The sequence below is a fragment of the Rhinoderma darwinii genome, chromosome 6, assembly GCF_050947455.1.
Source record: "Rhinoderma darwinii isolate aRhiDar2 chromosome 6, aRhiDar2.hap1, whole genome shotgun sequence".
Taxonomy (NCBI): Eukaryota; Metazoa; Chordata; class Amphibia; order Anura; family Rhinodermatidae; genus Rhinoderma; species Rhinoderma darwinii.
Genome location: NC_134692.1, coordinates 116,320,021 through 116,340,991, shown reverse-complemented (window position 1 = coordinate 116,340,991; position 20,971 = coordinate 116,320,021). Strand labels below are relative to the sequence as shown.

The 20,971-nt window shown below is 43.7% G+C and overlaps 1 protein-coding gene across 3 annotated transcripts; it reads left to right on the top strand.

Moving 5' to 3' along the window:
- The first annotated feature begins 1,874 nt into the window (after positions 1–1,874).
- On the top strand, positions 1,875–18,181 carry CEP20 (centrosomal protein 20). 3 transcript variants are annotated; one of them, XM_075831345.1, is made up of 5 exons: positions 1,875–1,975; positions 8,033–8,230; positions 8,911–8,995; positions 11,133–11,266; positions 18,062–18,181. In XM_075831345.1, the coding sequence occupies exons 1-5, from the start codon at positions 1,948–1,950 to the stop codon at positions 18,124–18,126; spliced, it is 510 nt and encodes a 169-aa protein (XP_075687460.1). In that variant the 5' UTR covers positions 1,875–1,947; the 3' UTR covers positions 18,127–18,181. The 3 variants fall into 3 exon arrangements, with proteins under 3 accessions (XP_075687460.1, XP_075687462.1, XP_075687461.1); XM_075831347.1 differs by having other exon boundaries at positions 11,133–11,277; XM_075831346.1 differs by having other exon boundaries at positions 1,890–1,975; positions 8,042–8,230.
- Positions 18,182–20,971: the final 2,790 nt, after the last annotated feature.

The following is a 20,971-nucleotide window of genomic DNA, read 5'->3' as shown; positions in this document are numbered from 1 at the left end:
TTGATAATTTTGTATGGCCCGCGAATAATGTTACAAATATCCAAAAGGCCCTTGGTAGAAAAAAAGTTCCCCACCCCTGCCATAAAGGGGTCTAGTTGGTCTGCAACAAATGTTTAGGTAGGTGGTACATGTCCAAGTACCATCCACATGAATGCCAGGAACCAAGGTTCCCCAGCAAAACATTGCCCAGAGCATCACAGTGCCTCCACCGTTTTGTCTTCTTGTCATAGTACAGTCTGGTGCCATCTCTTCCCCAGGTTAGCAACACACACAAATCCGGGTTTCCACATGAAAAACTTAATTCATCAGCCCATACCACCTTCTTCCATTGCTCCATGGTCCAGTTTTGATGCTCACGTGTCCAATGTAGGCGCTTACGGCAGTGGACAGTGGTCAACATGGGCACTGTGACCAGTCTGCAGAGATGCAGTCCCAAAAGCAGCAAGCTGCGATGCACTGAAATGCTTCTCGTCCATGTGCCATTATAGATGGCAAAAGAATGTCCCTTTACCATCCGCTGGTCTGGAATACATGATAAACCATTTTTTTTCTGGATAGAAAAGCACAGCTTAATTTCCTATTCAGCTAGGCACAGTATAAAAATGAATACCATGTAGCATACTGTTCTTACAATGGCGTTCTGTGGACGACATTTGTAATTATATGGCATACAATTGCATGTGTCAGAAGTATCTGTCGGATGTATACGTTGGGAGCATTTCCCGATCTTTACATCAAACGGACACAATAAACATAATGTGGATAGAGAGCCTTAGAATACAGTTGTTTTAAACATGAAAAATAAAGGTATGTTCACATGGAGTGTTTTTGGCCATTTTTCGGGCCGTAAAAGGTCGAAAAACACCCGAAAAATCGGAAACAGAACGCCTCCAAACATCTGCACATTGATTCCAATGGGAAATACGGCGTTCTGTTCCGACGGGTCATTTTTTTACGCAGCCGTTTTGAAACCGGCTGCGTAAAAAACGCCCGCGAAAAAGAAGTGCATATCACTTCTTGAGCCGTTTTTGGAGCTGTTTTTAATTGGCTCTATAGAAAATCAGCTCCAAAGGCATTAAAAAAACGACTGAATATCAGGAGCTGTTTTCCCTTGAAAACAGCTCCGTATTTTCCGACGTTTTTCATTTTGTGTGTGCACATACCCTTAGGGCGCATGCAAACGATCGCTGTTTTCTTCAGTGTCCTATCTGTTTTCTTGTGGATAGCATACTAAACTATTCATTTCTATAGGGCCAAGCACATATCTGTGCATGTGTGTGTCCGTTCCAGAATATTATAGTCATGGGTGTGCAAAAAAATGGACAGCACACAGAAGCCACTAAGAGCCATGTTTTGCGGTCTGCAAAACGGAAACGGTCGTGTGCACGATGCCTAAGACAATACTGTCTGCAGAAGAACATGCAAACAGAAGGAATATTAGAAAGGACAATAACAAATGTAGTGACTGTCAGAATCCCGCATACATCTCTTTTACTGGCAGCAAAATTCTAAAACATAGGCAAAAGATATATGAAAAAAATGCATTTTGTTGAGATGGGAAATTCCTATAAGAAATTAGCAAAGACCAACCACTTTAGTGCAGGTCTCCTGTATATCCTCAATAAGTAACTGTATTCAGTTCTGATCTCTGAAAAAAATAAAAATGTTTTTTTTGGGGGGAGGTTGTACTGACTGGCACGTTTAAGAGGAGATTTGGACAGTGTTTTTAGGGACAATCTTGAATAATTCTGAGTACATTCGCCTTACAATATTTAAATGAGCTCTGTAAAAATGGCTGCCACCATAGTTTCACCCTACACTTTATTGACAATGTCTTCAAGGTTTTCGCTCTAGTGTTTAGTATTGATAAACTGTAGAGCCGGCTTGCAAACTGCGCATGCGCAATGGCGGTTGCAGTTTGACTGTTCTGTTAGTACGGAGAGTGTCATGGCGACTGTGTCAGAACTCAAAGCCGGTGAGTGAGATTGTTCTTTACGTCCTTTTACTGTTCTTTCTCGTTAAACCGGAGCCGCTATACTATATATAGACTGTGGTAACGGCTGTTTAGTAAAAGCGGACACCGACATGGTTGCTGTGATATACGAGGTAAAAAATGTACCTCATACCTCATGAATAAAACGTCGTCTGCCACAGTAATCTTTTTCAATAAAAGCAGCTCTGTAAACGCTGGCATCAATGTAAAGAATAGATGTTTTTCTTCTTGTTACCATGGCTACGACCAAGGTCTTGTAAAGATCTCTTTGACTGTCAGGAATTCTCATCAATGGTGGTCCTGGAACGAAGACCCTGTGATCGCTAGAATGAAGGGGCTGCGATGTTATGCTGTGTGCCCCTCAGTCTTAGGGTGCGGTCACGTTGCGTTTTCAAACCGCGGCAAGTCATTGTCCTGCGGTGTGTATTTTTCGTACCGCAGCATGTCAATCCCTGCTACGGAAAGTGGACTGAATTGCTGCGTTTTTGATAGGAAATGTCTCCATCTCCTAACATCAGGAAAAATGCAGCAATTTACGCACCATTTTCTGCCACAAAAGTCACAGGAAATGGTGCGTTTTTGCCGCAGCGGAAAGCCTTTGACTTTCAATGGAATTGCTGCATAAATTTTCTGTGTGTGGACAAGCCCTCACAGAGATAAAAAACGCATGCCGTTTTCAAACGCAACAAAACCGCGTCAACGGCGCACCGAGTAGCCTTACCCTAAAAATGGGTTGTGCAATGCCGCTCTCTTCTGTCTGATCTGACATTAGGCATGGAGAGAATTGGGACAGTTTCTGAGCAGCCATCCAATACTTGGCAAGTTATTGCGCGTGTGTCCTATTAATTAGTATAGGACACGTGCACTAAAACTTCCGGGTGTCGGATGGTCGCCCCAGCGATTTTGGTGCTCCGCATTGTCTCTCCATGCCCGATGTCGGAGCCGGCAGAAGAGAGAGGCGCTGCACTACCACTTTACCTTCATGAGAAATAAAGACATGCCTCTCACTCTATCTGGGAACGCCCAAAACCTCACCGCAGCCCCTGAGTTTTAGTGATCATTAGCCTGGATTCACGCACATAATTTTTCATGGCATTTTTTAAAAACTTTTTTTTATGCGTTTTTATTTTTTTTAGTGCGGCCGGATATTACATTTAACTCTATAGTAAAATACCAAATGCCCTACATACAACTGCGTTTTGGTTTGTGACATTTTTTAGGCAATTTTGTGGTCAGTGGTGTTTTTTCCAAACGCAGCACGCTTTGGGTAAAGAGATCTTTCAGGTGTTTTTTTTTGTTTTTTTTCCATAGGCTTCTCTATAGGACTTCAAATATGGCAGAAAAATAAAAGCATGAACAAAATGACTAACAAAAAAAAAAAAAAAAAAAACATGTTGCATTATAATAACGCTAGCGTTTTAAGAAACGTTTTTTGATGCAGTTAAAATTGCCAGACAAATTTTGTGCGTGAAGGTGGCCTTAGGGTAGTCTCAAAGCCAGGACCACTCCGCAGTGGCAGCTTCTGACATGTCTCCATGCAATGTCAGAAGTTGTATGACTGTCCTGCCTCCAAAAATGTAATCTATAGGATTAGTGTATCTCCAGTAGACTAGAGGAAAAAGTCCAACATCTATTGGTCATATTAGTAGAAATATTAAAGCGGTTGTCCACTTTGGAGAAGAATTTTTTGTTAGAAGGGTCCTCTGACATAAAGCTGATCACAAGTGATGTGCTGTTAACTGTGGGGGAACCCGGCTCCCAGTGTAGAGTTCTCCTACAGCGCCACCATAGGAGAAATGAAGCATTAAATGCCGCCCACTTAAAGAAGCATCTTTTCTTAGAACACTACATTGTGCAATTCCTCTCCTATTCCTCCTAGAATTTTGTTGGCAACCAGTAAGGAGTGTGTTCCTGTAGACACACCTCATTGACAAGGGAAGTGGTAACACCCAGTTTTTAAGTTATTTACACATTTCTAGGAGTAAGGGCTAGTTCACACAGTTTTTTTGGTGCAGAAACCGCGTCTGAAACTGGAGCCCAGAACTGAACTGCATATTCTAGATGAGGCTTCACTAATGCTTTGTAAAGTGGTAATATTACATCCCTGTCCTGTGAGTCCATGCCTCTTTTAATACATAACAATATCTTGCTGGCCTTAGAAGCAGCTGATTGACATTGTGCTGTTATTTAGTCTATGATTTACAAGTACACCCAGATCCTTCTCAACAAGTGACTCCCCCAGTGTAGCGCCCCCTAGGACATATGATGCATGCAGGTTGTTGGTACCCAGATGCATAACTTTACATTTATCTACTTTAAACTTCATTTGCCAAGTTTTTGCCCAAACATTTAGTGCGTCCAAATCGGCTTGTAATTTATGAACATCTTCTATAGACTGAACAATACTACATAGTTTGGTGTCATCTGCAAAAATAGAAATGGTGCTATTAATCCCATCCTCTACATCAGGGGTCTCAAGCACGCGGGCCGCATGCGGCCCCTGGGGCTGTCATCTGCGGCCCGCGGGACACAGCCGCTAGTACCGGCTCTGCTCCGAGACTCTGGAATTCCCTGACATCGCTGTCCACATATGAACAGCGATGTCTGGGGCTTCCCCAGAGCCGGAGTCCCGGGCAGAGCGCTAGTACAGGCTCTGCTCCGGGACTCTGTGGCATTCCCTGACATCGCTGCCCATATGTGGACAGTGTGTCAGGGTCTCCCCCATAGCGGAGTCCCGGGCAGAGCGCTAGTATAGGCTCTGCTCCGGGACGCTGCGGAATTCCCTGACATATCTGCCCATATATGGACAGTGTGTCAGGGTCTTCCCCAGAGCGGAGTCCCGGGCAGAGCGCTAGTATAGGCTCTGCTCCGGGACGCTGCGGAATTCCCTGACATATCTGCCCATATATGGACAGTGTGTCAGGGTCTTCCCCAGAGCGGAGTCCCGGGCAGAGCGCTAGTATCGGCTCTGCTCCGGGACTCTGTGGAATTCCCTGACATCGCTGCCCATATATGGACAGTGTGTCAGGTTCTTCCCCAGAGCAGAGTCCCGGGCAGAGCGCTATTATCGGCTCTGCTCCGGGACTCTGGGGAAGCCTCTGACATCGCTGTCCATACATCGACAATGATGTCAGGGGCTTCCCCAGAGCAGGAGTCCCAGTGATGTCAGGAGCACAGCTGGAGTCCCAGGAAGAGCCTACTAGCGCTCTGCCTGGGACTCCAGCTCTGGGCAAGTCCCTGACATCACTGGGGCAGCCTCTACAGAGGGCACTGGGGCAGCCTCTACAGAGGGCACTGGGGCAGCCTCTACAGAGGGCACTGGGGCAGCCTCTACAGAGGGCACTGGGGCAGCCTCTACAGAGGGCACTGGGGCAGCCTCTACAGAGGGCACTGGGGCAGCCTCTACAGAGGGCACTGGGGAAGCCTCTACAGAGGGCACTGGGGCAGCCTCTACAGAGGGCACTGGGGCAGCCTCTACAGAGGGCACTGGGGCAGCCTCTACAGAGGGCACTGGGGCAGCCTCTACAGAGGGCACTGGGGCAGCCTCTACAGAGGGCACTGGGGCAGCCTCTACAGAGGGCACTGGGGCAGCCTCTACAGAGGGCACTGGGGCAGCCTCTACAGAGGGCACTGGGGCAGCCTCTACAGAGGGCACTGGGGCAGCCTCTACAGAGGGCACTGGGGCAGCCTCTACAGAGGGCACTGGGGCAGCCTCTACAGAGGGCACTGGGGCAGCCTCTACAGAGGGCACTGGGGCAGCCTCTACAGAGGGCACTGGGGCAGCCTCTACAGAGGGCACTGTGGCAGCCATCTACAAGTGGGTGTGTGATAGTATCTGAAGAGGACACTGGCATTATCTAGGGGTATGTTGCATTATCTACAGGGGGCACTGTGGCCTTATCTACAGAGGGCACTGTGGCCTTATCTACAGAGGGCACTGTGGCCTTATCTACAGAGGGCACTGTGGCCTTATCTACAGAGGGCACTGTGGCCTTATCTACAGAGGGCACTGTGGCCTTATCTACAGAGGGCACTGTGGCCTTATCTACAGAGGGCACTGTGGCCTTATCTACAGAGGGCACTGTGGCCTTATCTACAGAGGGCACTGTGGCCTTATCTACAGAGGGCACTGTGGCCTTATCTACAGAGGGCACTGTGGCCTTATCTACAGAGGGCACTGTGGCCTTATCTACAGAGGGCACTGTGGCCTTATCTACAGAGGGCACTGTGGCCTTATCTACAGAGGGCACTGTGGCCTTATCTACAGAGGGCACTGTGGCCTTATCTACAGAGGGCACTGTGGCCTTATCTACAGAGGGCACTGTGGCCTTATCTACAGAGGGCACTGTGGCCTTATCTACAGAGGGCACTGTGGCCTTATCTACAGAGGGCACTGTGGCCTTATCTACAGAGGGCACTGTGGCCTTATCTACAGAGGGCACTGTGGCCTTATCTACAGAGGGCACTGTGGCCTTATCTACAGAGGGCACTGTGGCCTTATCTACAGAGGGCACTGTGGCCTTATCTACAGAGGGCACTGTGGCCTTATCTACAGAGGGCACTGTGGCCTTATCTACAGAGGGCACTGTGGCCTTATCTACAGAGGGCACTGTGGCCTTATCTACAGAGGGCACTGTGGCCTTATCTACAGAGGGCACTGTGGCCTTATCTACAGAGGGCACTGTGGCCTTATCTACAGAGGGCACTGTGGCCTTATCTACAGAGGGCACTGTGGCCTTATCTACAGAGGGCACTGTGGCCTTATCTACAGAGGGCACTGTGGCCTTATCTACAGAGGGCACTGTGGCCTTATCTACAGAGGGCACTGTGGCCTTATCTACAGAGGGCACTGTGGCCTTATCTACAGAGGGCACTGTGGCCTTATCTACAGAGGACACTGTGGCCTTATCTACAGAGGGCACTGTGGCCTTATCCACAGAGGGCACTGCGGCCTTATCTACGGGTGTGTTGCATTATCCACAGAGGGCACTGCGGCAGCATCCACAGAGGGCACTGCGGCACTATCTAAAAAGCGGCTGGCCATTCTTGACTTGTGTGCTAACTGAGCCGCCGGACTGCATTTAGCGACACTTAAACTGGAAAGCTGGATTGTTGAAATAAGCACGTGGAGAAATATCTGAAATTTTAAACCTAGCGCTATTATTATAGTAATATAGTGTTCTAGTAGTTCAAATAACTAATTGATTAATAATAATTTTGTATTGTATCAAATTTGAAAGTAATGCGGCCTGTCAACTTCCCATTTTTTCTATATGCGGCCCACTTACCCGGCCAAGTTTGAGACCCCTGCTCTACATCATTAATAAGTAAGTTGAACTCTATTTACTAGATCTATCACCCACAATGTAGAGATATATGGGGCGTCTCTATTCACAATGCTCAGGCAGGCCATAAGTAGCTTTGTCAGGGTATATTCACATGCGGCAGATTCGTTGCAAAGATTTCTGAAAAATTCATTCCACTCATCTCAAAGAGGTGGTTTCTACAGTATGTACATGGACAGTTCCAATATGTCCTGCAAGAAATCTGCAGCGTGTGAATATACCCTTATGTTCCACCCACACTCTGCATTAGACAAAATACAGAGTGAAAGCAGAGCAGCTTGTCAATCTATCATCTTTGGTTCACCAAGATCTGTGGAAAGAGGTTCCGGATCAAGCCAGCTGGCACTCCTATATCTTCACAATAGGGCAAGTAAAAAGACCCGGAAAGGGGCAGCATCACAACCTGTTTTTTGAGAGTGGCTTAAATCAAGAATGCAACAGGCAAACCGTGAATCGTTGATATTTCCATCAGTCAACTTCCTTCTAAGATGTATAGCCAACCTGCAAAAATGTTGGTTCAAATAGTTTCATATGGGATAAAATGGTCACTTTACATACCTGTAACTTGCTCTGTATTTGCTCCAAGAATAACATGAAATCGAATGTTATTTATATTGCTATGCTGGTTGTGTATCCATATACATTATACATAACACTTGGTTATATATGACATAACTTTTTTTTTTTTTTGTAGTTTTGACAGATACATTGGATAAAAAAGGTGTATTGGGACAGCTCAAGGCCCAGGTCCGAGCAGAGGTGTTTGCAGCTTTGGATGACCAAAGTGAACCTAGGCCAGTGTTGTCACATGAAAATCTTCTCATTAATGAAATGATCAGAGAGTATTTGGACTTTAACAAGTATAAATACACATCATCTGTTTTAACAGCAGGTAAATCCATGAACATCACGGTCGTGTGCATGGGGCCATAGAAATAAATGGGTCGGTGTGCTATCGGCAAAATTGAGGATAGCACACGGACAAAACACCACATTAGGCCTAAGGTGGGCTGATGGGATGTGCCGAGGGGAGGCTTAGGCTTCTTTCACACTAGCGTTAGTATACGTTTACCTCTAAGAGGGGATCAATACATGAAACGGAATACAACGGTTCCATTAGAATTACTATTGATTTCAATGATAATTATTTTGTTTCAGTTGCTTTCCATTTGTCTCCGCTCGCTAGCTTTCCATTTTTTTGAACGGAAACAAAAGTTTTGCACGCTCTATCCTTCAAAAAACGGAAACCTAGCAAACAGACAAACGGAAATCAACTGGAACAAAATAATTACCATTGAAATCAATAGTAATTCTAACGGAACCGTTGCTTTCCGTAAAATGTTTTGATCCTCTCTTCCTCTGCACGGAAGAGAGGTAAACGTATACTAACGCTAGTGTGAACTTAGCCTAAGGAAACTGTACTTTTATATTTGCATCAGTAGGGCTCTGTCCTCCATAGTACCGGGCTGCATGTATAATAGTTATTGTTTTTAAATAAATTGGCAGTAGTAAAGTTACAACTTGTATCAGCTCTTTTATGTTTAAATGTAACATCATTATTTTTCTTTGCAGAAACTGGTCTATCTGACATTCCCCTGGATCGTCCTTTTCTAGCGAGAGAGCTGAACATTATTGAAAATTCAAGTATTAAGTCCGTGTAAGCAGTGAGAATTTGTCTTGTGCAGGTCTGATCCTATAAGGCCAGGTTTCATAGTGATTGTATATGGCATTTGTCTGCCAGGTTTAAAACGTTAAGGGCCTGTTCACATAGCGCTATTGATTCCGTCCAAAAAACGGAACCTTTTAACAGCGGTGACAAATGGAAACCATTAGCAAAGTATCCACTACCATTGAGATCAATGGTGAATCAAACAAAAGCTATGGTTTCCGTTTGCCTTTTCGTTGAGGGTTTCTCCCGACGGAAAGCTCTGACGGAACCCCTCAACGGAAATACAATGCTGATGTGAACACCCCCTAAGGCCTTATTTACACGAACGTGTGCATTTTACGCACGCAAAAAACGCTGCATTTTTTACGCTTTGCAGTTCCGTGTGTCATCAGTGTTTGGTGCGTGTCTGCGTTATTTTCACGCATATGCCATCCTTATGACACGCGGGTTTGAGGTTTAGAAAATGAAATGAAATAGGTGGTTTTATTTTTCCATTCATTTCTTGAACAACTGTTGCGCGAATCACGCGCAGCACACGGAAGTGCGTCCGTGTGCTGCGCGTGATTTTCACGCGCCCATTGACTTTAATGGGTGCGTGATGCGCGAAAAACGTATAGGACATGCAGTGAGTTTCCCGCAGCGGACACACGCTGCGTGAAAAACACGGAATGTCTGAATGGCCCCGTGCGACGCGCGTGACTTTCACGGACGTTAAACACGTTCGTGTAAATAAGGCCTAAGGCTGTGTTCACATATTCTATGGTCATCTTGAATTACTTCCTGTAGTGTTTAGCAAGAATACCGCCTAATATTCTCATTCATAGGTTAGGCTTGGGCTCCACGGTGATATTTGGTTACCCATGTGTCTTGGTAAAATTGTGGCATAACCGCTACTCACATGCAACTCCATGTTTTCCTATTGGGGGAAAGTCACAAGGAGCTTGCAACTATACCAAGAATTCCTACTGACCGTGATCAGCCGTAATATATGGGGGGGGGGGGGGGATCCCAGTAACAAGTGTTCAATTATTTTGCAGTGCTAACACAGGAAAATTCCCCAGGTGCCACATAAGACGGACTTCCCTCTATTAACTTAGTGTTCTCTTATAGGGTATTTGAAAGTGTTTTTTTAAACCAGATAACCTTTTTATGGCTTCCGTCACATACTTTTTTTTTTTTGGGGGGGGTTAAAAATACAAAACACCAAGGTTTTTTGTTATCGTACAAATGCGCTTTTACTGACGTTTTACCAGTTTGGTTTTTTTTGTGACAATTTTTTTGTAAATAGTGTTTTAGTATCTGCATTTTTACATACGTTTTTATTGTAGCGTTTCTCACATTACAAAACGTGTGATTCAAAGATCTTGTGATGAAAGATCTCTCTTTGCAACACTTGGTTTACTCAGAAAAAAATGCAAGTCACATTGATACATGCGTTTTTTCTATTCGGTAAAACAAACCAATGGAGGTCTATGGGCGAGAAATGGCGCTAATTTCCTGATAAAATGGCAAACCAAACCCTTGCTACAATTGCAAATAAACACCACTGACCCATTATTTTCTTATTGACTTCCAGTTAACATATGGCCGCATCGTTTTTTGCCCAAAAAAAAAAAAGCCACAGAAAATGTGGCGGTTTCCCTAAAATTGCTGTGTGTGAACGCACCCTTGGGTCTTGTTCACAAGGAGTTTTTTGGCGCTGATTTTGACGTGGAACCGCGTCGGAGTCGGCGCCAAAAATTTATTTCAATGGGAGGCGAAGGTATTTTTCTCCAGGTCGCGGGAAAAAAAAAGCAACATGCTTTTTCTTCCTGAGTTCTGTCTCTGACCTCTCATTGAAATCAATGGGAGACAGAGAAAGCATTTTTCGCTGCGTTTTTTGCCTGTAGTGCTCAATGGCCGCGGCTGAAAAAACTCCGCCAAAAACTCGGCAATAAAGTGCAGACAGGTCAAAATCTGCCTCAAAATTTTGTTAGAAATGGCACATGCTGAGAAAATAGCAGCTTGTAGTATTTTGCTCTGGAGCAACTATGAGAATTTGAAAGATCCCGGAAATTTCAAACAGAAAAAAAAACGTACTTTAACCATTACTTATTCTATTGTCATGTATTCTTTTCTTCTGCAGACCAATCCTATATGGAATGCTGGCTCATTTCTTACATGGACACAGTGAGGTGCCTTGCCACTCAGCGCTGCAGCTGTCCTCCGAGAGATCTGCACAGAGGCACATTGAAAGCTCTGCAGACAGAATTGCAAAAGGTAATAATGAGGTCCGTTTTATTCTCTAGCAGGTGTGAATAAGGCAATAATAACGGAGCATTTTTCTAATGGACTGTGCCTCATTTATCAAAACTGTCCTTGTTGCCCATTGCAACCAGAGTGCAGCTTTCATTTTCCAGTTTCTGACTGCCCATAGACTATAAACGTCCTGGCTGTCCACACCTATCTCTGCATCGACGTTTTAAAACATCCCGCAGAGTTCCCCCCTCCCCTGCTCCATCAGAGCTCCGTGGCACCCCGGTCTCTATAGACAGCTGAGATCGGATCTCCAGACATGTGATCACAAAAAAGTTTGCTTGGAAATGGCAAACTTCTATAGTGTTTGTATTGTTTTTTCACGGTAGTCGACTACGCTATTGTTTCCGTGAAAAAACCCCAGAAACCTGCAACGGAAGCATTATCATTGAAGTCAATGGTAATGCAAACGTAAGCTATAGTTTCCGTGTGGCTTTCTGTTCATCGGTTCTTCTGATAGAATGGTAGAACTGAAGCCCGGCACTGATATGAACCCAGCCTAATACTATCTATCTACAAAAATGCAGATTTATTTTATTTTTTTGAATTTTTTTTGTGTGCTATATACCCGTATTTTTCGGACTATAAGGAGCCCAACACACGAGCTTGTTCAGTCCGTGATATACAGTCCGTATGGCGGCCGCATTTCCCAGACCGAACACACTGCAGGGACCCGGGCTCCTAGCATCATAGTTATCTATGACGCTTCAGTGTTACTGACTCGCTGCGGGACAACTGTCCCGTACTGAAAACATGATTATAGTACGGGACAGTTGTCCTGCAGCGAGGCAGTGATACCTAGTGTCATAGATAACTATGATGCTAGGAGCCCGGCTCCCTGCAGTGTGTTCAGTCTGGGAAATACGGCCGACATACGGACTGTATATCACGGACTGAACACGCTCGTGTGAATCCGGCCTTAGACCTGACTATAAGACGCACCCAGGTTTTAGACAACAGAAAATAGAAAAACATTATTTAATATTTTACTACTTTTACCCAAAAAAAACAATTTGTTAAAAAAAAATTGTTGTTTCACCACTTTCTGAGAGAAATAACTTTTCATTTTTTTTAATGACTAAGCCCTCACACCTCTCAATTTTTGCAGGACGGGCTGTAGTTTTTATTGGCACCATTTCTTGGTACATACAAATTTTTGATCACTTTCTAATTTTTTTTAGCACTAAGGTTACCAAAAAAATAAAGATTCCGGTGTTTTTCTTTAAAAAAAATGTTTTAATGCCGTTCACCGTGCGAGTTAAATAATGGTATATTTTAATAGTTCAGACTTTTACGGACGCAGTGATACCAATTTTTGGGAACTCCTGACCATGTAATCAGTAAGTGGCTGTGAGGCAGCGTAAGCACAAAAGCTAGAAAGTGGTTTAGGGGGGGGGAGCCCGCATCTATCTGACATTTATGACATATCTTGAGGATATGTCATAAATGTCCCTCATGGGAAAACCCCTGTAACTAGTTAAAATGGCCGTTAGAGCAGCGTGCCAGCTGTAAAACACCGCTGACACCTGAAGTGTAATGAGCGGGCTCCGTGCGTGACACCGCTCCAAACATCAACCCCCCCCCCCTGCTCCATGACGTACTGGCTTGTCATTCATGGGTTGGCAAGGGGTTAAGGAAGATTGCTGACTATAAGACGCGCAGACTTTTTAGCAAGATTTATTATAGTCCGAAAAATATGGTAAATAAATATAGATTATTATTATTATTAGTATAGTTTTAGGGTAAGGCCACACATAGCAGCTAAAGTGCTGCAGTGATAAAAAATCCAGTTTTTACCGCAAAGAACATCAGTTTTGGAATGTTTGATTATGTCCGTGTGAGGTTTTACCTGCAAAAGCCACACAATCATAAACAAACATTAAAAAAATTGTGCCAATTTGGGGTAAAACCGCTTGCCAGATTGTTTTCACCATCGTAGAAATCAACTAAAGAAATATTGATTATTTTTTTTCCCCTTCTATATTTAAAAAAAAACCAAAAACGTTATTTTATTGCACATTATCCAAACCTTATATGTTTTGAGAAAAATAAGACCGAATACATGTGGGCTGGTAGGGGAATAGAACAAGGATTTGCCATTAAATTGGCACATCGCTAAAACTTGAAATTGTGCCTGGTCAGGATGTGGTTGGAACTGCACTCTGGTTGCTATGGCCAAGAAAGCCGATCTATGTTTTAGACCATTTTGTACTGGTTAAGGTTGTGCATGTGCAGAGTTTGGAGAGGGAATAATCAGCCGGCGTTCTTTCCACTTCTCCCTGCAACTGTTCTTGAGACTTGTTCCTGATGATCTGATACATCAGCAGACTTAGAACTTGTTCAATCGTCCAATTAGGTGCCAGCAGTATTCTGTTGCTAGCCTTGGGCTGCGTTCTCACGTAGCATAGACGCTGCAAAATTTTCACAATGGAATTCTGTGTGAAAAATGAATGAGATTTAACAGAAACGTAGTGCGGAAAGTGTTCTACGATGCGGCTTTCAAATCCGCAGCATGTCCTATTATGCAGCAGGGCTGTGTGGAGATGCTGCGTGTTTGGCCCATAGTTTGGCCTACAACCTAGAGACCTTGGTTATCTTGACAAAATGTTTGTTACCATTAGGGGGAGCTACTGATCTGTTGATATTAAACCTCAGCTCTTTAAGTTTTTTCCGATTCATGTGAGATTGCTTCAGGAATAGGATATAGAAAGTCTAAACATCTCTGTCCTGTCGTGTATAAACCTATCAAGTCAATGTATAGGACTTTGTTTAGGCTACAGACCCAAGAGACTAGAGGAAAGGAATGTGCTTCCCGTTCTTCTGATTCTGTCCCGTTGGCATTCATTATTATCACTTCAATACTGTTGCTTCGGAGATACCCACATACCTTGATGGCCCATGATAAATAATTTTATCTGAATTAGAGCAACAACATATTGTGCATATTTTCTTCATTTGTCTTGTCCAGATTCGTATTCCTTATGATTGTAGATATCCACTTTGGGAAACTTCTCAAAGACACTGAGTTAAAGAGGATCTGTCACTAGTTTATTAATTCCCTATCTCCTAACTAATCTAATAGGCGCTTTGCTGCTGATAACTACAGTGTAATTTGTTTTCACAAATGTTTATTATTTGTAAAGTTATGAGCATTTTTCTAAATATGCCAATCAGCATACAGCTTCTCCCCCCTTCCCTGCCCAGCATCACAGCGTGATCATATAGTATACAGCTTTCATTCCCGACTGTGTATTCAACTGGTGATCCTGGTGTCATATGAAAGATTAGAATCTCATCTTTCGTATGCCACCAGAACCGCTGTTCTAGGTGGTCCACAGCCCGAGATATGGCTGTTTGAAGTGATCCCCCTTCCCTCCAGCCTGTCTCTCACACTGTGTGAAGCCGCTTCATGCTGATAGGACAGCGTCCGAGGCTGTGCGGTAGCTGCACCTCAGGAGAATCGCTGCTGTTGACACTCATTTTGTTAAGTATTGGCTCATTTGCATAATTAGAAAAAAATCTTAGAACTTTTAAAATAATGTTTTGGGATGCAATTTTTACTAGCATTAACGGTGCGACAGCGACTATTCTATTAGCTAGGAGGTTGGGCATTACTAAACTAGTGACAGATCCTCTTTAAACAGGACCTAAACACTTAAAGAGGCTCTGTCACCAGCTTTTGCAACCCCTATCTGCTATTGCAGCAGATAGGCGCTGCAATGTAGATTACAGTAACGTTTTTATTTTTAAAAACGAGCATTTTTGGCCAAGTTATGACCATTTTTGTAGTTATGCAAATGAGGCTTGCAAAAGTCCAAGTGGGTGTGTTTAAAAGTACAACTGGGCGTGTATTATGTGCGTACATCGGGGCGTGTTTAATACTTTTACTACCTGGGCGCTCTGACGAGAAGTATCATCCACTTCTCTTCAGAACGCCCAGCTTCTGCCAGATCACGCTGTGACGTCACTCACAGGTCCTGCATCGTGTCAGACGAGCGAGGACACATCGGCACCAGAGGCTACAGATGATTCTGCAGCAGCATCGGCGTTAGCAGGTAAATCGATGTAGCTACTTACCTGCAAACGCTGATGCTGCTGCAGAATCAACTGTAGCCTCTGGTGCCGATGTGTCCGACACGATGCAGGACCTGTGAGTGACGTCACAGATCTGCACTGCCAGAAGCTCAGCGTTCTGAAGAGAAGTGGATGATACTTCTCATCAGAACGCCCAGCTAGTAAAAGTATTAAAAACGCCCCGATGTACGCACATAATACACGCCCACTTGAACTTTTACTTTTAAACACACCCACTTGGACTTTTGCAAGCCTCATTTGCATAACTACAAAAATGGTCATAACTTGGCCAAAAATGCTCGTTTTTTAAAAATAAAAACGTTACTGTAATCTACATTGCAGCGCCGATCTGCTGCAATAGCAGATAGGGGTTGCAAAATCTGGTGACAGAGCCTCTTTAAGCCACTCTCCGGAACACCTCCAAAATATCCAGAAATTTCGACAAACCCCTCCCATTTTGTGTCCAGTTTATGAGGCACACCTGTGGAAAGCGGGACTGTTTGCAAGTATGCAAGGCCTTATTACAATTGCCCACCCCAGGACGAAGGCTTTGAGCCAAAATGCATGTCTGGACGGGCACCACCCATGGAGCTTCTGTTACCTGATATCACCACTTTGGTAATATTGTATATAGGTTTATTCGTATGTCGAGGTTTTGATATTCGCTTTTTGTAGGTGTCTGCTTTTGCACTTTACTTGTAACTCTCATGCTCAATATTATCCTCAACTACTCATGAATTTTACGTAGCATGATGTCTTTTTGTGGGACTCCTCATTTGCTTTTATTTTATTGTCTATATGAAAAACAAAAATAATAATTGTAACAATTTAAGGCTTCGTTCACATCTGCGTCGGAGGCTTCGTTAGGGGCAATCGTCTCAGATCAGACAGTGTTTACCAGAGGTTACCGGAGACAATAGCGTAGCATGCTGCGCTATTGTGTCCGGAAAAATCATGGACAAGCCGGCGGAACCTATTACCCCTCATTACTGGTGCAATACGGGTCGAATACGTGTGACCAAGGACCTGTATTTACGGGAGGACAAAAATATGTTCGTGTGCATGAGGCCTAAGGCTGGGTTCACCCCTGCGTTGTGCAAGTCTGTTGTTCTGCTCCGTCAGAGGGCAGAACAAGGGAATAACGGAACAGTCGGTTGTCGACGGAACCCATTGACTTTCATGCCTAATGCGCCGCCCGAGTCCCGTCAGTGATCCGAGGAAACATAGAACATGTCCTATCTTTCTTCGGATCAGAGAATCGGGTCAGTTTTCAAGCACCCGATTCACCCTCTAAAGATATTTATGCTTTTTTGCACTTATTTATGGCACTTGCTCTATATGTCATATACTTATGTGCAATCCCTGCTGACAGATTTGGTGTGGCCATAACTAGAGATTAGCGAATTTCCCGAAATTCCTTCCTGATCCCATTTCGTTGAACCGGCCGTCAGACTGCACTGTCGGATTTAAAAATATATTTTTTTAATGCTTTTTAAAATTGAAAACGGTGCGAAAATTATCCCTTTTTGGTGGCAGACAGGTTTATTCAGTGTTTATCAGAAGAAGCAATGCCTTTTTTGGGGAGTATCCATAGGTTTGGTGTTATTTTAGGGAATATATATATATATATATATATATATATATATATATATATAATCTCCACCAATGCGACGACTACAAGTGCCAGTGACAATGTGCCTGATCCTGTCCTGGAAAGTGAAAAAGGTGGCTTTTTACTCATTCTTTTTGAAAAAAAATTGTTACTTGGACACAGACTGATATAAAACAGCTTGCTGCAGAATAATATGCCAGTTTTTGGTGGCACTATTATTAGCAATTAGATATCTGCAAAACTATGAGTGATGTCATGTTCGTGTGGTCTATCAGCAGGCAGCGGCTCGCTATCAGCCCTCCAGTATTTAAATTGAAATTAAAATCTGTTTATTTGAAAAAAGTTGTCACTTGGACACAATGAAGTATAACATCGCTGTATGAATGCTTGATTCAGAGCAATACGACAATTTTGGGTGGGACCATTCGATATATATGCAAAACAACGCGTGACATCACGTGAGGTTTGTTTCAGAAGGCAGCGGCACGCTATTAGAACCAGGGTTAATATTATTGAAGAAGATTTGTGAACGATATGATAAGGATTGTTGGTTCCCAAATGAATGTAAGAATTGTATAGCTGCAGCAGCACTCACTAACGGCAATGTCAGCATGACTGCCTGCCTGCATTATGTCATGTGATGCGTCTTCTGTCTTTTTGTCGTCTTCTGATCCGTAAAATGTCTGCCGCCATTTTGAGTCATTCGGGCGGGTCGACAAAATATTCGGATCCAAAACTTTTGGGCAATTCGTAACAGATTCCATTCGTGTGGAATTGATTATCTTATTTCAAATGTCACTGGTATAAAAATGTTAACTGAGAAATCTTCACAGATGAAAACAGGGTAGCAGAAGTTCAATAGACAAAGTGCTGGATAAAAGAAGTGAAGTGCTCTGAAGAGATATTTTGTAATGGGGCCAAACAAGTGGTGAGGAATGTTACCGGGTATTACGGTAATTATTGTGAATAGTTACATTGTCAGAAGAAATATCTGTTCACCTCTGTAAAAAGAAAATAAGAATTCTATATTTTGTTATTATTAACCACCTTTGTCACATGTTTTTGTTTTTCAGGTACAAATATGATGATACAGCCGAACACTAGAGATTCATATGTATTCAAGGGCACACACAGATGATGTTATTTATGGTGTCATTTATTGGTTACTTGGAAAACACAGATTTGTATATTTTTAATAATTTTATTTTTTAAGCTTCGCAAATTTAAAAAGAGCATTTTTAGCAATCAATTTTTTCAACATCCATACCAGCCGTGTAATGATTGTAATTTAAACAATCGTATAATAATAAAAATGATGATCCCTATTGTTCTTCTTAATTTTTTTTTTTACAAAGCTCCCGACCTCACAGTCCATATGTGGACAGTGACATCAGGGGATTCTCCAGGGCCGGAATCCCAGGCCGGAGTGTTGACTATTCTCTGGCCGGGTACTCTGGCTTTTCAAAGCGCCCCACGTCACTGTTCATATATGGACATTGACTTCAGGAGTTTTTCCAAGGGCCAGTCCCCGGCGACATTTCCCACTGTGTGCCATTTAGTTGGATTCGGCTCGGCCTTTCGTCAGGTATATGTCTGGAATCTTCCCAACGTAAGCCTCTGACAGGAGGCAAAAATGTGATGTGAATGGGGCCTTATTATGGTAGCATTTTGGTACAGTACAAATGTTTTCTTTTTATACAACATAGGAATACCCTTTACATTTCTTTACTATTTCTGTCATCTTTTGTCCTATCTTCTACTGTGGATATGCCATAAATGCCTGGTAGGTGCGAGACCCGCCTCTGGGATCCTGTTTGCCAATTTACAGAGGCCGCTTTCCCTGTTGAATTCGATGCTTCTTTACAGCTCTCATCATTGAAGACTGGGAGATACTAAAATAGCCGAGTGGCACGTACCTATTCTAATCCTTCTCATAGCAGAGGTTTTATTACAATTTTATCCAGTCTAGACAATCTTCGGTGAGCTCAACACATTAGCAGTACAAACCTCTCTCATGTCCTGATATTTTAAGCCTATGGATATAGACAAGAATGGTCAGTCACTGACAAAAAACCAATAAGTCAAACACTGACAAATCTCGCTGCTGAGCTGCATCTTGCAGTGGCACAAATCTTAAAGGGAAAGTGTTGCTTTTTTAGTTAAAGAGGCTCTGTCACCAGATTTTGCAACCCCTATCTGCTATTGCAGCAGATCGGCGCTGCAATGTAGATTACAGTAACGTTTTTATTTTTTAAAAACGAGCATTTTTGGCCAAGTTATGACCATTTTTGTATTTATGCAAATGAGGCTTGCAAAAGTCCAAGTGGGCGTGTATTATGTGCGTACATCGGGGCGTTTTTACTACTTTTACTAGCTGGGCGTTCTGACGAGAAGTATCATCCACTTCTCTTCAGAACGCCCAGCTTCTGGCAGTGCAGACACAGCTGTGTTCTCTAGAGATCACGCTGTGACGTCACTCACTTCCTGCCCCAGGTCCTGCATCGTGTCGGCACCAGAGGCTACAGTTGATTCTGCAGCAGCATCGGCGTTTGCAGATAAGTAGCTACATCGACTTACCTGCAAACGCCGATGCTGCTGCAGAATCAACTGTAGCCTCTGGTGCCGATGTGTCCTCGCTCGTCCGACATGATGCAATTCCTGGGGCAGGAAGTGAGTGACGTCATAGCGTGATCTCTCGAGAACACGCTCTGTGTCTGCACTGCCAGAAGCTGGGCAGTTGGACTTTTACTTTAAACACACCCACTTGGACTTTTGCAAGCCTCATTTGCATAAATACAAAAATGGTCATAACTTGGCCAAAAATGCTCATTTTTTAAAAATAAAAACGTTACTGTAATCTACATTACAGCGCCTATCTGCTGCAATAGCAGATAGGGGTTGCAAAATCTGGTGACAGCCTCTTTTTTTTTTTTTAAATATCCTTTTTATTGTCAGTTTTCACATTTTCTTACAAACATTTCACGTAAGAGTTACATCATGAGTGCGCAGCACTCAACTGTCATGGGATTAACTTTTAAATTAAATTCAACATAACATATAAACACACCAACATAGAAACATGGCATAATTGTCGATCTTCAGATGGACCAAACGAACATGACTCCCCCAACTCCAACACCACCTAGATCATCAATGAGTTTCCACTCATCCTTTCTCCCCCAGCTGGTTCACAGTTGCATCCCCCCTAAAGTGCCTGCCAAGAGCTGAGTGCTGTACCACTTTGTGTACTGGAAAGGCCTAACAATTTCCGCTATTTCGGCTGTTGTACATTGCGTTTCTATAAATACTTGCCACTTATCAAATAGCTTCTTGGTTCCCGTTTCCTTCCGCCTTTCCACCTCCACCCTCTCAAGAACCAATAACTGTTTCAGCCGTGACACAATCAATTCTAACCCCGGCGTGTCTGCCTCTAACCAGTGACTCAGGAGGCATCTCAAAGCTACCAGTAAAATCGTGTGCACCAACACGGGAGGTGATCTTACTCCTCGAGCACCCTCTTCCTCTGGCGGCCGCGCCTGATGGAATAGTAGCGCTTGAGGCGTCATTGGGAGATTCGTTTTCCAATAGTCCTTAATATATTTCTGTACCATCCCCCAAAATCGTTTCGTATGTACACACCCCCACACTCCATGCCACAAATTCGTCAGTGGTGTATTGCAATTGGGACAACTTGTAATGCGATCAGGGAAAGATTGTGAGGGCAAGATATTAAAGCCATATATAGCTGCATTCATCAACTTGAAATAGGTTTCCCTCCAGCTCTCATTTATCACACTCTTCCGTACCGTCTCCCAACCCCCCAGTATGGTCTCTCCTATATCTGGATCCTGAGTCCACCGTTCCCAGCTTTTAAAACTAATCCTTAATTGCGGACGAACAAAACCCTCTCTCAATGCTCTATACATTCCTGAAATGGTCGCCCGCCCAGTTGTTGGACCTATGACCTCATCCAGAGTGTGCGT